Here is a 20,750-nt window from a genome sequence, read left to right as displayed (position 1 = left end):
TAGTAAATTTTTAACTATTTAGCCAAATGTGTACATTTTTGTTTGATAACGAGTTATTTCTCTCTGTTATGGCTACTTGTAGTTGTCTTGTTTCTTCATAATAAAGGCATTTTATAGTTTTCTGCAGATGTGCTCATCTAATACCATGATGCCAACCATTTGTTTTAAAGAAACACTGTCTAAAAATTAGCCATATAAAACCAGTCTTTACTTTTACTTCGAAAGGAAAGTTTATTAATTCCCAATGTTCTTTACATTTTCATTTGGAAATATCATTCCTGACAGAAATAGATACATTATATCTTTGAAAGCTAATTAATTAAAACAGTTTACATTTACCTTAGCATTAAGTCTGGCTGGCTAATTTCAAAGTATTAAAAATTGCACCTATTTGGGCCAACTGGGGTCCTGAATAATTATCCAGGGTAAAAGTATAATATTTCAAACTTTATACATTTTGCTTTATCACACATTTACTTTCCACACAATGTTCAACTTCACATTTAAAAGGCAAATTAGTCTTTAATTCCCTAATGAATATAATAGTCTTGATTTGATTGAAGTTTCAAATGGAAAATAAAACTATATGGAGTTTTCAGTAACTGCTTAGCCCAATAAATGTTGCCAATAGAAGTTTAAACACTTGTTTAAACAGTTTACAAAGTATTACTTCCTTTGTTATCTTCAAAACAACACAGACACACATAAAGTCACACATTACAGGCATCTGAACTGGTAAAATGTTACAGATTAGTGGCATGCAGATATTTTACATTTTTAAGTACAATGAAAAATGCTGCTTATTCATTTTCCTTGAAGAGATGAAAACAACTAAGCTAAAGGCTTAATTAAAATATAATTATTTCATGTATATAAGAGCTTTTGTTTTTAAACCAAAGTGGCAGAGATAAGAATTTTAGGTTAGAATAACTTATTTCTTAACTGAAGATTGTCACTGGCAACATTTGGTACTAAAATAAAATTTCCTCAAAAAGCACATTTCCTATTGATCTCATTTCACCATATGGCCGATTCCTATCTACTCACAGTTAGATTACCCAAAGGAAGTTTTAAATCCTGGGTCAGCCTCTCTCAATTGCACAGTATACTTTTGATTGGCTTCTCTGTTTCCTAGTCAATACTTACACACACACACACACACATACACACATACACTTTAAATAAGAGCCTACAAAAAATGCTGTGTTTACTGTGCTCAGTTTCTTTCTTTGCCTCCCCTCCTCTCCTTTCCCACTGGTTGAGGAGCAAGATAGTATATATTTTATTTATTTTTTTGAGATGGAGTTTCGCTCTTGTCACCCAGGCTGGAGTGCAGTGGTATGATCTCGGCACACTACAACCTCCACCTCCTGGGTTCAAGCGATTTTCCTGCCTCAGCTTCCCCAGTAGCTGGAATTACACGCTCTTGCCACCAGGCCCAGCTAATTTTTTGTATTTTTAGTAGAGACGGGGTTTCACCATATTGGCCAGGCTGGTCTTGAACTCCTGATCTCAGGTGATCCACCTGCCTTGGCCTCCCAAAGTGCTGGGATTACAGGCATGAGCCACTATGCCCAGCCTAAATAGTATATATTTTTAAGTATCCTTTCAGAAAAGGCCGCTCATCCACAACTATTCTGAAGACAGTAAAGAACTATTGAAGAGGAAGAAAAAACTGGCTGTGCAATAGTCAGACCTCCTCTGAACAAAGCCTCCTGGAGGAAAACAGAGCTGCAGTGGAGGCATTACTCACCCATGTTCAGAGGCAATGGAAACGATTTAGAATCATAGGCTTGTCAAGTATTGGAGCTGGAAGGGACCTTAGGGAGCACTGAATCCACTCACTTCATTTTACAGATGAAATGAAGACAAGATAGATGGGAGAGTCTTGCCCAAAGTCACATACAGCTGGCATCCAAATCAGTATTGTTTCCCAAAAATATCACATGGTGGCAAATGGAGCATAACTCTGTGGGGCTGGACAACAGCTAAATTCAAGCAATATTTGTTCATTAAGCACCTACTATGTACAAGGCACCTTATGAGATGGTACTTAAGATACAAAGATGGATGAGACACAGTCCTGACTCCAAGGGCTTATGAAAGTCCTTGGAGGCCATGCTTCAAAACCTTTCTTAGCAGAAATATTACTGACTAGGGCTAAGGTTGCTGGTGATAACAAGGCAGCTGCTGCCCTGCAGAGCTGATCCCACAACAGGTGGCATTTTCTCCCCTTCACTATCTATCAGAACTGGTGCTTGTTACTCAGCTGCTAGGCATGAAAATTCTTGAAACCCTAGGGACACTCTTCTCTCCTAGGCCTCCAGTCATACCTGAAGTCTTAGCCTCTCCCACCTGCAGCAATGACAGGAGGGCAGTCGTGCTCCAGACCCTCCTCTCAATTCTCAACTGTTTGCTTTCTCCCTTGTGCCCAGCCTCGGCCCTCTGCAAGGATTCTGACAATTTCCCAAGGTACTGTCAAAGTGACCCAGGAAAATGTCCTACCATATACATCACTGGTATCTAACTTCCACCGCCCCATCAACCACCTCTCCCACCTCTATGTGGGAGCTGAAATAACTCCAGTCCCTGATGACACACCCAAGCCTCAATTGCCCACACTCCAAAAGATGAGGAAGATGTAATGGTTGGTTAGAATAAAACCGATTCAAGAGGCAGTGGAAAATAGTGATTTGATAATAAAACTGATCTCTCACATTTGTATGGCGCTTTCCAGTTTATATAGTGTTTGTATCCAGTTATCTGATTATATTCTTACCACAACTCTGTGAGGTAGTTAGTGAAGATATTATTCCCATTTTATAGCTGAAGAACCTTAGGCTCGAGAGACCAAGTGGTTTGCCCAAAGTTACTCAGCTAAGGAAGTGTGGAGCCAAGTGTCCACGTTTCTTGACTCCAAATCCAGTGCTCTTCCCCCTATATAGTCTATAATTGGCAGGCAATTGAATGAATTGCCCATGATCATATACCTGCTAAGTGTTGGTGATGGGATTAGGATTCAGTCTCCAAATCTGTTAGTACGGTGCCCCTTCACCATACCAACTAGCTGGGCCAATGTGCTCAGAATCACTACCATGGAAGAGATCAGAAGAAAATCTAGTTAGTTAATTACTCTTTTCTGTGTCTAGGTTGTCAGCTCTCTCCTTCAGCCTCCCCCAAGTCAACAATGTATCCCAACTGGCAAAGCCTCTAAAACATGTACTGTTTCTAGAACAGAACCCAGAGTCAGGTTATAAATTTAAACTTGCAACTCCACTTCCATTGGTCTACTGATTATTCAGTCATTGCTATTACAGACATATGGGAAAGAGGTAAGCAGAGCAAATCTCAGTTCTGCCATTAAACAAATGTAAACCTTTAATTTCCATCCTCCTTCCCCACCTCGGTCAGCAATTTGACTTCTTAACTTCTGAACTACAAAGTAAAATCCAATCTGATCTAGTGCTGGGGAGTAGGAAAGCAGTGAATAACATCCCTGAAGTTCTTGGCACTTTTCTCTGGCCAGTATATCACAACAGGAGGCCCTATCGTGTGATTTTCCTCCAGTGGGCTCAGCTGGATGCTTCCAAGCACTCTTACACCTTTCCTTTGTGTGCGTCTCAGTACGTTAGCTACGAGTAGCAGGGATATTTGAGATGAAAGCAATAAGGGGAGGTAAAGGGAAGTTGCGAGTGGAAGGTAGAGCTAGGACCTTTCCTCTTAGTTCTCTGCTAATTAAAACGAAAACAGCTATTATTGCATCATTAGTGGAAGAGGGGAAGGAAGCTTCAGGATCATGACTTAAAACCTGACTCCAGAAACAGTTCTACCGAATACAGGTAACATAGCACAGAACCTAGTGTTCTCAACTTCCTGCCCTCTGCCCTTTTTTGCTGATGCTATAAATACTTGAATTAAATATGGGATCTTCTTTGTAAAAAAGGCACTCAATCTACTCCCCAATCCCAGAAAGACATATAAAATTATATTAGTCCAGAATTTTTATGCTTCCTCTGTCTCCTTCATAGTGCCTAGGGGAGGGCTGAGTACATCATATCTGTGAACAAGGAAATAGCTGCACATGTGTTTGTAAATTCCAGAGGGCTATCTTACACTTAAAGCATGCTGATGCTTAACATTGGTTTTAAGAGTTTTCAGTTTGAGCATCTGAAATATTCTCATGGCAGCTATACGGAAGACATTGGTTTCCCTAATGCTGGTGCCCTGTCAGGGGCCATGTTTCTGTTGGAAGAGAAGCACCTGTTCTTTGGGCTGGTGTGCCAGTCTCCCCTTAGGGAAATTGGTTTGAGGAGTACAGGCACTGGGATGATTTCTGAGTTTTTAAATGAATGGACTTTTATTGTAAGATGAACTGCATGCCCCTCCAGGTTGGTAATCTTCTAACCTGGGCCTGCAGCAACTTGGACAGGGACAAGGGAAGCAGGGCTGAGAGACTGCGTCTCCCTCCAATCAATTTTCCAGATGAAGCCAAATACCTCATTACAGTATTTGATGATCTTTATGTACAAAATATTTATATACAATGAGCCCTACAAAGATGGAAGAAAGGGGCTTAATCATGTTGATGAGGATGGAATGTTAAATACATTAGGCAAACGGATAGATTTGGTGCTAGAACAGCTAAATGATTTCTAGGCTTCTAATATTTATTTCCTAAGAGTCATCCTCTACATAGCTATAAAATGTGGTGGTTGGTAACATAAACTGCAAACTCTAGGGAGTAATTTCATATTTAACCTGGGCCTGCAGCAATTCTAAAAAGGACAAGGGAAGAGGACTGGGGAGAGAGCATCTCCCTTCAATCAGTTGTCCAGATGTAGCCAAATACCTAGTTAGATATCTGACAGTACACATGCACATACACACACGACACTTATTTACATTATACCCTCCAAAGATGAAAGAAACTAAGTCATTTAATCACGCTGATGAGGATGAAAACAGCTTCCAGTTATACACAATAAGCAGATGGGGAGCTGCAGTGCTGAACTAATCATATGATTTCTAGACTTCTAAGGTTTATCTCCTAAACATCATCTACATATGCCGTAATAGATGTTGGTGATATGAGCCCACAAGTCCAGGTGAATGATTTTATACTTAAAGTGGACCTGCACAACTCTAAAAGGGGGCGGGGGGAGATAGGCCTGGGGAGAAGTTATCTCCCTTCAATCAGTTATCCAAATATTGTCAAATATCTCAACACAGTATCTGGCAAAACAAATACATAGAAAAAAATTTATATACATTATGCCCCATTACAATGGATAGCAAAGGATTAACTGTGCCCATGATGATGAAAGACCTACCATTTCCACATACTTTGGGCAGAGAGAGGGATGAAGTCCTAGGCTAATTAAATGGTGGATAGGCTCCTCAAGTGTATATTTTTCTAAGGATTATCGTCAATATGTGCATACTCATGGAAATGCCACCTTTCAAGCCACTTTAAAAACACAGGTAATAATAAAACAAACTGATTAGTAATCAACATTTCATTTCATAGACTCTGTTGCATGCGACCCAACTATTTTATAAGCTAAAAACAGTGCTATATTTTTGATAATTTTCCATTATCTTGCTTTAATACTATCAATAACTGCTTGTACAAAAGAAACAGCCATGGTTGAACTCTGATTTTTTTTTTTTCTTGCTTTCTGCCAGAGTTTGCCAACAACTGCTTTAGCCCCCAGTTCACAGCACTGTGGGGCTGCAAGGAATGCTCTATAAGGTCCGGGATTTTAAGAGGCAAGGCAAGAAAGAGAGTGAGAAAAAAAAAAAGGAAAAAGGCTTACTTGGAGAGGCAGGTCAGGGACTGAGCACTTAAATAGGTTTGTAACAAATCCAAAGAGGAGAAAAGACATCTAAGAGAAATGTTCTTCCCTTTGGCAACATGGTAAGCAAAACATATGTATAAAAACATTTGTAATTTCACCCAGTGGTGTGCTGATGAATGCTTATCAACCAGCAATCTAGAGGGGGAGAAAGCCCCAGTTTCTTACATATTGCTAATTTCTGTGATGTAAATATTTCTACCACGGCCAATTTCAAGCCATTGTAGTAACAAGAAGTAGTGAACATGGAGTTGAGAGGATATGTTCAGTAGCATACTATTAAGTAGTATTTCTACATACATACCTACTAGATGTAAATAATCTTAAGAGGTTAGAAAATAGTAAAATGTAAGATTTTTGAGTATAGTATTTGTTACTTTTGTCCTTAATATAATTCATTCAATTGTAAGTACACATCATTTCATTTTAAATAATGGCTGTATTGAACAACCAGTTTGCAAAATTCTTGAAAATATAACAATTGGCAAGCCTGTACAAGTTGACTCCAACACATCACACCTAAATGGGTGAAAAGGAAGGAAAAATCAGACTGAAAACCATGAAACAGTATTTACTGTGTTTTTAAAATAGATAAGGAGATGAAGCCATAAACTAATTAAAGGATTTTTAGGGCCAAAGGTGTTAGAATATTCTGCTTATTGTGTTCTCAAAAATTAAAAAAATTTCAAGAAAATGAGATATTTCAAAGGACTTCAGAGACACAGCTGTGGGTACTTATAATACAGGTAAATGTCCAACTTTACAAGGGCTATCTTAAACAGATTCCATGTGTTTTACAAGCTAAATAGAATAACAGAATAATATATTAATCATTTTCCTATTCACTTGTTTTATTGCTACCAGGCAACTAAGGAACACTCACTCGGTTACGAAACAAACTCTGGAATTTGTTTAGTAACAAATTAGAGAAAAGAAGAGAAAAACGACAATGAATTGGAAGAAAGGGAGGGGAGAAAGGAGGAATACAGGGTGAGTTGCCTTGGGCAGTGTCAGAATGTCACCAATCACAACCTCAGGCACTGACAGTTATCAGAGTAGTGCACTTGAGCCAAAGGCTGCAGTCACCTGCTTCCTTAGTTTAGCATTGCATTTTTACACCACTACATCAAAAGATTAATGCACACTACAATGCAACCATTTCAGCTGTACTTTCACAGGCTTTGTCCTTGAGATGACATGCATCTGGATAAATGATAATTCACATTTTTCTCCTGACATTCGCAAATGTCTGGATGGATCATGTACTGCGGACAAAAGTCTAGATAATTAACCTGAATGTTCATCTTTCATCCTGTGATCTTGTTACACTAAAGACAAAGCCATAAATGCTTCTAAAATTTGCCCAAAAAATGCAATCATGTGCATCAGACAGCCTTAAGATACAATATTATTGTTTTATTCAGGAATGTACTGTTTTAAAAGCTTCTCTCTTACTAACATTTAGAAAATTTCTATCATGTTTGAAAAACTTTAAAACAGCTTTGTAAATAGTTATCCTTTAAAGTCATGTTAAAGATTCAATTTATGTTGAATAGTCAGTAAAAGTAGGTGTGCTAATTCATTTTGCTACCTGTGAGTCTGGCTTGAAGCTACATTTGTGGGTTAACAAATAGACTTCTTTGCTAATACTGTTTTAAAGTGTCATAATGTTGTCTTGCTTTATGAAGATGACACTACTGATCTCCAATCAACAGGGCATGTGCATTTACTGATTTTTCTGAAACGAAGACAGAATTTGCGCTAAATTGGTCACATTTTCACATGCAGTGAAAGATTGGCAATACTAACTTCTTATGTGGTCAGCAGAACACTTCTGATGTATTTAGCCTAACTCAAAGCTATGCATGTAAACAGAGATAGGCCTCTATCATAATCACAATTACAAACACATAGTATACACTAAATTCCTTTCAATGATTAAAAAAAAAAGTTCATGTAAGAAAGCAAGACAACCCAATAAGAAAGTGGTTAAATTCATTTTCCATGTCGTCACTCTCTAAAATCTGCATCAGTCCATTTGTCAAGTTGCCAGAAGTGCCCATGAGCAAATAAAACAATTGTATATATTACAAAATCCAAGATAAATAAGTAGTGCTAAAAAAGAATAACAATTAAATTATTAGTTATGTGGTTAACGGAAATGAACAAACTTTGATAAAATGGTCCCGATGGGGAAGAAGAAGAGTATTTGTTTTTCAATGGCCACACCATGGTGAAACTTCACTCCTCCCTGAGGAAGTTTACCTTCTGTCTGCTTCAACTCTCTTCTTACGAACTAGGTAAGAAAGAAAGGAATAAAAAGACAAATTGAAGGGATACTTCTTAAATTCCAGATAAACAGCATTAATTACGTAAGATGACAATCTCACACGCTTGAGGATATAGTTATCTTAAATTTTAATACTCAACCATGACAATCAATGGAAATGATAAAATAATCCAGTGTCTGGGGAATTTACATTTAAATACAGGTATGTCTGATAGTTGGGTACTCGAGTGTTAGAACGTTCGCATTTCTATGGGGTAGAAATTCCAGAAGAGACCTGTGAAACTATGCAGTTTGACTATTTTCATGGCCGTTTATCCATGGCACTAGCAACTCTGTCACCAACTGGCTTTAACTAACTCTTCACAATCTTTTAATGCTGATTATGGGTTGAAGTCTGGAAGAAGCTGCAAATAATTCAAAGATTCTAAAACTCTTCTAAATAAAAACTCTTAAATATCAACCTACAGGAAGGTATGATTCAGTTAGCAAGCAAACTCAGAGATTAATTTCTATTAACCTGATGTTTAGGATCGAAGAAGTTGCCCAGACTGCCTGTTTCCCAGTTCCTGCAACCCTCTTCTTCCACCTTTCACTTTCCCAGCTGCAGGCTCTCCTAGTCACTGGGAAGAGGGCTATTGAACCTTCTTGGATTTGGTAAAAATGTGCCCTGGCTGTAGTCTTGCTCTAACTCTCCACTTTAAATAGCCTAGCTCCAGCCTAGGCTCTTGCCCACAGATGCTGCTGCTTGGACGTAGGCTGCCCTATTTTCTTTAGACCTCTCGTTTTGCCTGTTTTCCTTTGGTCTCCATGTTGTTTGGTTGTGGACCCAATGTGCTTTTCCTAGGTGTCTTCTGACTGCTGCTTCCACTCTTCCCCAAATCCGTATTTGCCTGTCTGCCCCTTGGCCTCACCCTGTGTACCCCCCAGGTAAGTACCATCACATGTCCAGCCAGCTTCCTGATGCCACACACTACACCTTGCCTAGGCCTCAGGGTCTTGGCAAAGCCTGTCTGGACAAGGAATTGGACACTAACCTTTATTTGCCCCTTCTTGTTCTAACCTTTAGCTTCTATCTTGCTCACTATCTGAGTCCTCCTTGAGGCCAGCACTGTACCTGGTGGAACGCCTTGACCAGTTCCTCGACCCAAGATCTGGTATTCTGTCCCTGAACCTCAAACTGGGGATTGAAGCCTGCTGTTGACTGACTGACTGCTTGCCAAATGGATGTCTCCTCCTAGATGTCCTTTTGCCAGGCTGCTCCAGGTGGCTGGGATATCCTCAGACCAAGTTTTCCCAGTTCCATTCCTCTTTGCTATGGTTGATCAGGATATGCCCCACCTCTAACAGAAGAAATGCCAGGGATCCTCAGCAACAAGTGGCCACAGGAAAAGCTGAAGGGGCTAACTGAAAAGGCAACTTGTGAGTTTAAACTTCATAATGTAGCTCCATGTTTATATCACGTGTAAAGTGCCAAAGTATCAGACATATCCATATTTAGAACTAAGTACCAAAGCAGTCAGAAGTCAAACATAATTGGGTATCTGGTGCATGTAACAACACAAGGTGATTACATGTAAGTAAAAGAGAAGCAAATACACAAAAGAAATCAAGCAAAAATCAAAGGCTACCTGGAAAATAGAACAAACTTCTTTTTTGAGAAAATGCTATGATGTAACTTAAACACTGCGAGGACCACAAAGACTCCTATGACCATGTATTATAATAATGTGTCTTATATGAAGAAGTGAGTGACATCAGAGGCCAATGGAATGGTATCTGTAAGATGCTGCATCTGAAGTGGAGAAGTGAATGCTCATGCTCTTCTAATGGTTAACAGCACATATTATGGCTGAATTACCCAGGTCATTATTCTTTGTGATGGCAGCTGCCACCCTTGTTCGTGGCCCTTGCTTGGTAAACTGGTATCCAAACTTGAGGATCCTTGAATTCTCCTCCAGCATCTGGGCAATTTCCATCTCTACAGCTGTTCCCAACTGCTGCCTCTGGTTGCAGGTGCAGACACATGCGCAGGATGACCAAGAAGGAAGAGGAAACAGTTACTTGCACAGGAAAAAGACAAGGCTACTTGCTAGACAAAAAGGCAAAGAGGCAAAGGTCTCAAATTAAAAGGTACAGAGTCACTTGAGATGTTTTCTCTCATAATCATTTGAATCCTGCTCCTTGTCTAGAAGCAAAATCCAACAGAGAGCTGAGTTTGCTGGTGTCCTACAGCTGAAAAAACTAAGCAAATTGTTTATGAAGGAAAGGATAATTCCAGAATTAAAATGAAAGCAAAACTAATATTTGGTGTTTTGAATTCATCCCAGTATCTGTGATTTAAACAAAGTGTGTTTTAAAAATAATGAAACTATTTTGTAGCAGCCAATCCAATTACTAAATTTTTATTTTTATTTTTTACTTTTCACCTAGGAAATTCTTATTTACTTATTGTGGTAAAATATACATAAAATTTTGCCATTTTAAACTGCACAATTCAGTGGCATATAGTACAATCACAATATTGTGCAACCATTACCATTATTCATTTCCAATACTTTTTCTTCTTTTTTATAAAATGTTTTTATTTTTGACTTTTGTGGATACACAGGTATATTATATTTATGGGGTACATAAGATATTTTGACGCAGGCATATAATGCATAATAATCACAAGAGGGTAAATGGGGTATCCATCACTTCAAGCATTTATCCTTTCTTTGTGTTACAATCAATCTAATTCTACTTTTTAAATTTAAAATGCATAAGTTATTGTTGATTATAGTCACTCTGTTGTCACTGTGTTGTGCACAAATTATATTTGTGCTATCAAATATAATTTTTTAATTCTGGGATCCATATCCAAAAATAATTAAAGATCTCAACCTATGGGCTGTTGTCTCTCAGCAGAATCTCATTAGGTGATTCTGAGCAGCTTTATTGTGGTTTGAACCATGTACACTTTTGGATGAATCAGCAAACTCTGAAGGCGGGCTACAAAAAAATCTCCAACTTGTTTAAGTTTGTGGGAAAAGGTTTTTTTTTTTGAGACGGAGTCTCCCGTGTCGCCCAGGCTGGAGTGCAGTGGCGCAATCTCAGCTCACTGCAAGCTCCACCTCCCGGGTTCACACTATTCTCCTGCCTCAGCCTCTTGAGTAGCCGGGACCACAGGCGCCCGCCACTACGCCTGGCTAGTTTTTTTGTATTTTTAGTAGAGATGGGGTTTCACCGTGTTAGGATGGTCTCGATCTCCTGACCTCGTGATCCACCCGCCTCGGTCTCCCAAAGTGCTGGGATTACAGGTGTAAGCCACCGCACCCAGCAGGGAAAAGGCTTTTTTGTTTGAGACATAAACTAATAAAAAAATAAAAAAGAGGGTTTTTTTTTCCTTTTTTCTTTTTTTAATAGGGAGGTCACGCACTGTGGCTCCACCTGTAATCCCAGCACTTTGGGAGGTCGAGGCAGATGGATCACTTGAGGTCAGGAGTTCGAGACCAGCCAGGGCAACACGGTGAAAGCCCGTTTCTACTAAAAATACAAAAAATTTGCTGGGCATGGTGGCATGCACCTGTAGTCCCAGCTATTTGGAAGGCTGAGGTAAGAGAATCACTGGAATCTAGGAGGCGGAAGTTGCAGTGGGCCGAGATTGTGCCACTGCACTCCAGCCTGGGTGACAGAGTGAGACTTTGTCTCAAAAAAACAAAAACAAATAGGGGCATGTAAATATGGGAATTTAAAATTAAGGGACAAAGTATACTTTGTCCCTTAATTTTAAATATAACTGTACGAGTTATATTTTTTCATAACACAGTCATTACATTTCAAAAAATAAGGCTGGGCGCAGCGGCTCATACCTGTAATCCCAGCACTCTGGAAGGCTGATATGGGCAGATCATGAGGTCAGGTGTTTGAAACCAGCCTGGCCAACATGGCAAAACCTTGTCTCTACTAAAAGTACAAAAACTAGCTGGGTATGGTGGCAGGCGCCTATAGTCCCAGCTACTCAGAAGGCTGAGGCATGAGAATCGCTTGAACCCGGGAGGCACAGGTTGCAGTGAGCTGAGATTGTGCTACTGCATTCCAGCCTGGGTGACAGAGTAGACTCCATTTCAAAAAAAAAAAAAAAAAAAAAAAGTACAGGCTTGTTTGGAAAATGCAAATTAAAATGTATATAAAATATAAAAGTCCCCTTACTTCAACATTCCCATTCCCCACAGAGAAAGCCAGATTGGCGTGCACTATGTAGTGTTCTAAACATTTTCTATGCATTCACACATCTACACAATCACTTGTACATCTATGCTTTTTTCACACAAATGGATTATACTAGCATGTTGTTTTGAAGTGTGTTTTTATTTTTCATTTAACATTAAGGATATCTTTTCATGTTGGTAAATATACATTTACCTCATCCATATAAAGAACTGTGCCACATCCCATTGCAGTGATGGATCATAGTGTATTTAGCCAGGCCTTACTGACTTACTGTTACATTGCATTCTATTTCCACTATTCCAAACAAAACTGTAGTGAGCTTCCCTCCCCCCAGTGCACCTTGGGGCATTTCTGCAAGTATGCTTGTAGGACAAATTATAGCTGGGTCAGAGGGCAAGCATGTTTCCAGTTCTGGTATATTACTGACTTACTGTCAAAGGTTATGACAGCTTTTATTCTTGCTAACTGTACGAGTGTTACTGCTTTCCCTACCCTAGCCAAATAAGATACTACTTACCTTTTTAATCTTTGTCAATACACTTTGTGAAAATTTATATTTCTTTTATATTTATTTAACTCCCTTAATTTGCATTTGTCAAACGATGAATAAGAACAATGAATTTTCTTATGGATTTATATTTCTTTTTTCTCAGGAACTACCAATCCATGCCATTTGCCCATTTTTCTACCAGCTTACGGTTCCTGTATTTTGTGTTTTTTAACTTGATTTGTAGGTTTCTTGTATGTTAGGAAATTAGCCCTTTGTCAAATGCGCTGAAACCATTTTGCTCTGTTTGTCTTTTGACTCTCATTTTGTCACTATCAGAACTTGTTTTTCATTTTCATATGGTCAAATTTATCAATCTTCTAGATATCATGTTTAGGAAGCCTCTCTACTCTTCCTGATTTCTTCCATTTGGTTTATGATTTAATATATTTTAATGTTTAAATCTTTATTTCATCTGGAATGAATTTTAACGTAAGAGTGAAGATAGGGCCAGGCATGGTGGCTCATGCCTAAAATCCCAGCACTTTGGGAGGCTGAGGCTGGCGGATCACCTGAGGTCAGGAGTTTGAGACCAACCTGGCGAACATGGTGAAACTCCGTCTCTACTAAAAATACAAAAATTAGCAGGGGATGGTGGCATGTGCCTGTAATCCCAGCTGCTTGGGAGGCTGAGGCAGGAGCATCACTTGAACCTGGGAGGCAGAGGTTGCAGTGAGCCGAGATGGCGCCACTGCACTCCAGCCTGGGTGACAGGAGTGAAAGAAACTCCATCTTAAAACAAAAAAAGAAAAAAGAATGAAGATAGAGACCCAATTCAATTTTGTTCCAAAATGCTAGCAAATTATCCTACCATCTTTTGTTTCATTCTTCCCTGATTTGAATCTGCTTTATCGCTCTGCTAGTCTATTTTTGTGCCAGTACCATACAATCTTGATCACTTTGTAATAAGTTAAAAACATATACCTTTTAAATTTGGAAAATTTAAATATGGAGTAGATGAAGAAGAAAAGTTTATGGCTTGCATCCCAAGCAAGTTTTAAGGCTTATCTCTTTGCTTTTCTCTTTCTCGTCATCCAGCAACCCCTCAAATGAGTCTCTCCTTGAGAACTTAACACAATGTGATATTTCCAGTTAGACAATAATAATTATGGGCATCCACCATGTAGAGATTAACGCTTTAAGCATCATGAGTCAATGGGAGGGAGTGGCAGCAAAAAAGTAAGAGAAGCTGACCTCAGATTTTCATGAGCAACTTTAGCAAATGTCATAGTTTAGAATAGTGGGACTGTATCAAGGAATGAACCCTGAGCTAAGGTTAGGGCTGCCATTACTATGGCTTGTGCCCCTGGAGCATTTGAGTCCTGGACTTGGGTAACTTGCAGTGTTAATGCAATGGTCAAAAGTTACCCCAAATCACCTATATTCCCAAGTATCTGAGTCCCTCCTCTCCAAGTAGCTGGCTATTTCCCCAATAGTTTAAATTCTGCTCAGCATCCTTACAGCTGCTTTGTTGTGCAATAAAAGCAAATCCACACTTACTCGCCCTTGATTTGAATGTTCTATTTATATAGACATCAATTGTAATTTCTTTAGGGTTTTCTGTATTTGGTAATGAATCTTGGATGACATTCTGGCAAAGCAGTGAAACAGAAACACCATCTCTGCTTTTTTGTTAACTTAAACCATTAATATAATCTGGAATCAAAAATAGGAAATATTAATAATAGAATAATAGCTTTTAGTTTTGTTTTTTTGAGGGGGAGGGAGGAGATGCTAATAGCTACATAAAAGACTTAGAAGCTGAAGAAAATTATATTGGGGGCATATAAAAAAAAGGGGAGGAATTAACGTAACATACACTATGTTTCTTCCTCAGCCTGTATCTTTTTTTGGATTTGAGGTCTTTTTTTACACAAACCCAGGACAATAGATGGGCATCAACATTTCTTACAATTTGGATATATATTTTTTATATATACTTAAATTATGTAAGTATGTAGTATATTAAATTATATAACTTTTATTATGGTATATATTTTATATATATATATAAAGATGAGGTATTGCTATGTTGCCCAGGCTGGACTTCAACTCCTGGGCTCAAGGGATTCTCCTGCCTCAGCCTCCTAAGTAGGTAGCTGGGACTAGAGGCCCAGGCTCTTTTTCTATTTTAAGTCACCAAACACAAAGGGGGAAAAAATAGAAACAAATGTTTATGCATATCTTCAAATCACCTTCTGTTTTTTTCTAAGTGACCTCTTTTATCTACTCAAATTTATTTAGCAGTTCCCCATCTGTTTCTTTTATATGCATCACTGATTGTTCTTCCCGCAGGGGCACCTGATTAAATCACTGCATTTTGACCTGGAGCCTAGCCCAGCAGTCTGCCCCTGGTGGTGGATTCTCAGCAGGCCTTCATTTCGGTGCAGCTGCCTATTGCTGTGCTGTTAAATTGGTCTTGGCTTCTGGTTCTGCCTGAGGAAACTGTCTTACAGATTATTTTATTTCAAACCCCTCATTTGATAGCTAAGGAAACTGAGGTTACTTCTAACAGTCTATGAGTCAATGAACACAATTTGGATGTAAGACAAGTTTTGACGCCGAATTTCCTCATTTCTTAAGTAAAGCAAAATAATTTTTTCCAATTCCTCTAGGAAATCGAGAGAGAGAGAGAGAGAGAGAGAGAGAGAGAGAGAGAATAGACAGGGTCTAGCTCTGTTGTCCAAGCTGGAATGCAGCGACACATCCATAACTGACTGCAACCTGGAACTCCTGGGCTCAGGTGATCCTCCTGTCTCATCCTCGCAATGCATTGGGATTACAGGTGTGAGCCACCACACCCAGCCTCTCTAGAAAATCTTAATCCTTCTTGTCATATACAAATAAAGAGAAGCCAGGCTGGGCATGGCGGGGCTCATGCCTGTAATTCCAGCACTTTGGGAGGCTGAGACAGGAGGATGGCTTGAGCCCAGGAGTTGGAGACCAATCTAGGAAATATAATGAGACCCTGTCTCTACAAAAAATTTTAAAATTAGCTGGGCATGGTAGTGCGTGCCTGTAATCCCAGTTACTCAGAAGGCTGAAGCGGGAGGATCACTTGAGCCAGAAAGGTGGAGATTGCAGTGAGGCCAGATTGCATCATTGTACTCTAGCCTAGGCCACAGAGTGAGACTTTGTCTCAAAACAAACAAAAACAACCAAACAAAAAAAAGACGAAATAAAGAGAAGCCATTTCGGAAGCAAAATGAAAGATTACAGTTGAAAAACTACATAAATCCATTCCTAGATGGCTGAGGAAGGGTGATGAGGTTGATTTAGCGGGGATTTTAGGGAGCAAATTCTTTGTACTTCAGGGTTTTTTTTTTTTTTTTTTGAGACAGGGTCTCACTCTGTCGCCCAGGCTGGAGTGCAGTGGCATGATCTTGGCTGACTGCAACCTCTGCCTCCTGGGTTCAAGTGATTCTCGTGCCTCAGCCTCCTCAGTAGCTGGGATTATAGGCGTGAGTCACCACGCCTGGGTAATTTTTGGATTTTTGGGCAGAGATGGGATTTCATCATGTTGGCCAGGCTGGTCTCAAATTCCTGACCTCAGGTGATCTGCCCGCCTTGGCCTCCCAAAGTGCTGGGATTACAGGCTGTACTTCAGGGTCTTCTTTATATGCATTGCCAAAAGCTGCTCTATTCTAAATTTTCACAATTCTAGCTCATTCTAGCCTCATTCTAACTCAATACTAGGCACAGAGTTGCCAGGTTTAGCAAATAAAAATACAGGACACCCAGTTAAGTTTGACTTTCTGATTAACAACACATATTTTTTTAGTATAGTATAAGGTATCCCAAATATTTGATGACACATGCTAAATTTATATATCATTTATCTGAAAGCCAAATTTAACTGTATTTTATGTGGCAACCTTAGCTAGGTGGTATCTTGTAAGGAACTAGAGACAGAGTGTGTGATACTATTTCAGCTATGAGGTTTCACAATGGCCTAAATCCATAAAAAGAGTTAAATATACTTTCAAACAGGGTATTCACTTCTGTGTTAGTTCCCCTGGAAATACTTACTAAGTGCCCACTTAGCTTCTTTCTGATATGAGTCTATTCAACAAATATCCCTGAGTGATCACTTCTGTTCACTCCCTTCATATTTCTCTCTGGCTTGTTTCCTTACTCCCCCACACCCTGATGCCACTTTCTAATTTACTAGCAGCTGGACATATGCTAGGATACACAGCATCAAACTTCCTGAGTGTGCAGAGCCCTGTGTGGCACATCCCCTGGGGTGCTGCCTCCACATCTCTGTGTCTGAGAAAGCTGTTTTGGTGGCACATCCCTTCTGGCAGGATGAGAATGAAAAAGCTCCTGTCTCCTGGTGGGCCTTCCGTGTTCCTCTGGCAACAAACATCAGAAGTCCAAGGCCAGAGGGCCTGCACTGAAACAGTCTGCTTGTCCTGGTTAGCAAAGACAGAGAGTAGAGCCTCCATGGGAACTGTTGGGAGTTTCCAGGGTTAGGCAACAGTCCTGGGTGGCACTCTGCAGCTTTATCAGGTCTTGGAGGGTCTGGACCAGGAAATTTCCCAGAGATGGCCCCCAGACATGCAAAGGATGCTCTAAGCAGCAGTCACCTCCCCAACTGTCTCTCCCACCACCCCACAGGGGAACGAATGCTCATACCACAAGTCTCCTTGGTCTCTCCTTTCCAAGGCCCTTTCTTTTCAAGATACAGTGTCTGGAACCCGATCACAGACCCTCCCCCGTGGCCAGAGGAGCAGGGCTCAGCATCATGGCTGATCACTGAGAGTTGCTGTCTGTGGGCAGGACTCAGCTGAAGCCAACAGGGCAACTCGGAAGGCACTGCAGGCTGATGCTGGGAAAAAGAGGTTGCCAGGCAGGAAGAGTTGGCTCTAGGGGAAAGCACCTTCCTTTGGCTGCAGATGGGAACCTGAGAAATGCTGCAGTCATGATCAATGAGATTGTGATCAGACCACAGTCTCATGGGTGTGGCCTGCCACTCTAAGCCAGACCATCTTCTAGAACCCTGATTCCTTTAAATAGGCTCTCTGCAGCCAGCATCAGACTGCAGGAGCCTGCCTCTGCTCTTTTGGTTGTAGAAGTCTTCAGCCAAGGAAAAGAAATCTGAATCTTTGGCCATGGCCACCCTGCTTTCTCTGTTAGTGACAGTCCCACTGAGAAGCAAAAGGAAGGCTGGGATAGGACAGGGCAGAGATACATGCCAAAAGGCAACAATGATGAGACTGAGTAAAGCAGCTGTCAACACCTCTGCCACCACCTCCTTGCTTTCTTTTCTTGAGCCTGACTAACCTAGGGTTGTGGGTAGATGGCTCTTTATGTCCCAGGCTGCCCCACTGTACATTGTTTGATTAGTAACATGCTCTTCTGCACATCCTCCATGGGCCAGAAATGGTTATAAAACTTACAGGAAATCCAGTACATCAAATGGAGTCACACACAGAACTGTGTCTTTTAACTCATTTCTTGTGGCATTTCCCTTGCTCACTGCACACCCTGTGAGTTGGCTTTGCCTGTTCTCTGGCCTTCCTTACCTGGTTGTCAATCTTGATCTCTGTCAAGGTGTCATTTTCTTTCAGTGCCTCTACCAGGGCCAGGATTCCAGTTCCAGTGATAAAATTGGATTCTATGTTTAGACTTGTCAAAGTCTTGTTTACTTTCAGCATGTCTGCAAAAGCCTTATGATGCAAAAAGAAAAAAACTTAGAATTAAGTTAGAATTTCTAAAGATTAATTTACTAAACCCCTCACTCCGAAATTAAATACAGATGTTTTCTAGCACTTAAAGAAAACTTTCACCAAATCATACTTTCACTTCCAAGTAACAAAGATACAATTTAAAACCGCAATTAAAATATTTCAGTCCAGCAGTCTAGACATAAATTTCACATACTTGCAAAAACTTTTTTTAAAAAAGATACTGACATAGGATTACTGATTTTTTTTTTTTGTTAAGTAGAGACATTAAAAAAACACTATCTGTTTTCTTTTCTTTTCTTTTTTTTTTTTTTGAGAAAACACATTTTAACATTAGAAAAAAGGTAGAAAGGACATAATCCCAGAAAACCCAGTTTTTTTCCTTTTACTCTGAATTGATTAAAAAAAAAACTTTACCATTGACTAGTACTTGGACACTACTGATTTAGTTATATTATTTCAGATCATCTATAAATCAGAATTTTAAAAAGATAACTTTTGGAACAAAATCACCACTGAGGGTGGCAAACCCATGGGAGACTCCAGTTTGAGACAGCAGACTGCACATGTGCACCTGCCGGCTCTCTTTACTCCCAAAGTTTCCCACCACCAGGAAGAAATAATATAATTTTTAAGAGACTGAAATTCGCACCGTGCAAGAAAACAAAACAAAAGGCCATTATCTTGAGAAATTGCTGAAATACAGAAAATAGAAAGACTGACAGATAAATTAGCACAAGCAAGTTGTTGCCTGAGCTGCTAGAGATAGGTTCCATTTGGGGCAATTCCTTAAAGAACTGCCTTAGGAACAGATGGAACAGCTAGGGCAGATGGAGAGCATACTATCCCTCCCAGCACCTTCCAGGAAAAAGAGCAGCTGCCAGCACAGCTATCAATGAAGTCTCCCAGGAAGAGCCTCTGGTGAAGGTGCTGCGAACTGTGAGAGAAGCAGTGTGGAAACGGAGGCGCCTCCAGACCTTCATACCAGTACAGTGTGGGGGGGAAAGGGGAAAGGCAGCTCTGCCAGGAAGGAAGTACAGTATTCCCCGCAATCTGCGGTTTCAGTTACGTGCTGTCAACCGCAGTGGGAAAATGTTAAATGGACAACCTCAGAAATAAACAATTCTTAAGTTTTAAATCGCATGCTGTTCTGAGTGGTGTGATGAAATCTTGTGGTCTATGTCGCCCAGGAGGTGAATCACCTCTTTGTCCAGTATCTCCATGCTGTCCCTGCCTATGAACCAATGACATTGTCTGCTTTTGACATCCAACTATTGACATCGTCATGGCTGGATGAGCCAGGATCACTGGAGGCAGATGATCCTACTTCTGACAAATGGTCAGAAGGGCAACAGTAGCCTAACACAGTTCCCTTGCCTATGTCATTCACCTCACTTCATCTCATCACACAGACATTTTACCATCTCACGTCATCACAAGTGGGAGGAGGATAGTACAGTAAGATATTTGAGAGAGACCATATTCACACAACTTCTATAACAGCATATTGTTATTACAATTGTTCTATTAGTTATTGTTATTAATCTCTTACTGTGCCTAGTTAAAAATTAACATTATTATGGGTGTGTAGTATAGGAAAAGACATAGCACATATCGGGTTTGGTACTATCTGTGGATTCAGGTATCCACTGGGGGTCTTGGAACATATCCTCTGCAGATAAGGGGACTACTATATATTGAAAGGTGTCCCTCCCAGAATGAAGTCCTCCTAACTGTAGTGATTGCAGGGGACTCTCAGGCTGCCTGTGGGCTCCTTATACACATACTACAGAGAAGGTGGCAGGTCAGCACACCTGCTGCTGAAAAAAGGTCTCACTCATACATTCAAAAAAGACTATTTGTCAGGCTTCTACTGTGCTCTAGCAGTAGAAAAAACAAAAATCCTTGTCCTCAGAGAGGCTTATATTTGAGTAAGAGGGCAGAGTCAGTAAATTAATAAATAAAATATATAGCTTATCAGATGGTGACAAATGGAGAAAAATAAAGGGGCCTCCTTTTTAAGGGAGAGGTCTGTTGGTAAAATAGATAGATATAACTGCAGGAGAAATGATCCTGGTTTATACAAACCAACCTTGCTCTCCATTCAAAAATATAAACAGGCAACCAATAATTGTCAGACATTTTAGGAAAACCAA

At 40.0% G+C, this 20,750-nt stretch overlaps 1 protein-coding gene across 2 annotated transcripts in view; it reads right to left on the bottom strand.

Annotated features, from left to right (window-relative positions):
* Window positions 1-206: 206 nt before the first annotated feature.
* The window catches only part of LOC116275841 (tropomodulin-2), a 64,966-nt gene continuing 44,422 nt past the window's right edge, over window positions 207-20,750 (bottom strand). For both annotated transcript variants that reach the window (XM_031668679.1, XM_031668680.1), the window contains exons 8-10: window positions 18,433-18,576; window positions 10,004-10,148; window positions 207-8,151 (exon numbers count right to left, since the gene is read on the bottom strand). In XM_031668679.1, coding sequence (XP_031524539.1) covers window positions 8,117-8,151; window positions 10,004-10,148; window positions 18,433-18,576 — 324 coding nt within the window. In that variant the 3' untranslated portion in view covers window positions 207-8,116. The remainder of the gene's footprint in view (window positions 8,152-10,003; window positions 10,149-18,432; window positions 18,577-20,750) is intronic.

Source organism: Papio anubis, chromosome 7 (assembly GCF_008728515.1).
Source record: "Papio anubis isolate 15944 chromosome 7, Panubis1.0, whole genome shotgun sequence".
In the NCBI taxonomy this organism is placed as follows: domain Eukaryota; kingdom Metazoa; phylum Chordata; class Mammalia; order Primates; family Cercopithecidae; genus Papio; species Papio anubis.
Note: the sequence above shows the minus strand (reverse complement) of the source record. Positions and strands in the feature narration are given on the sequence as shown.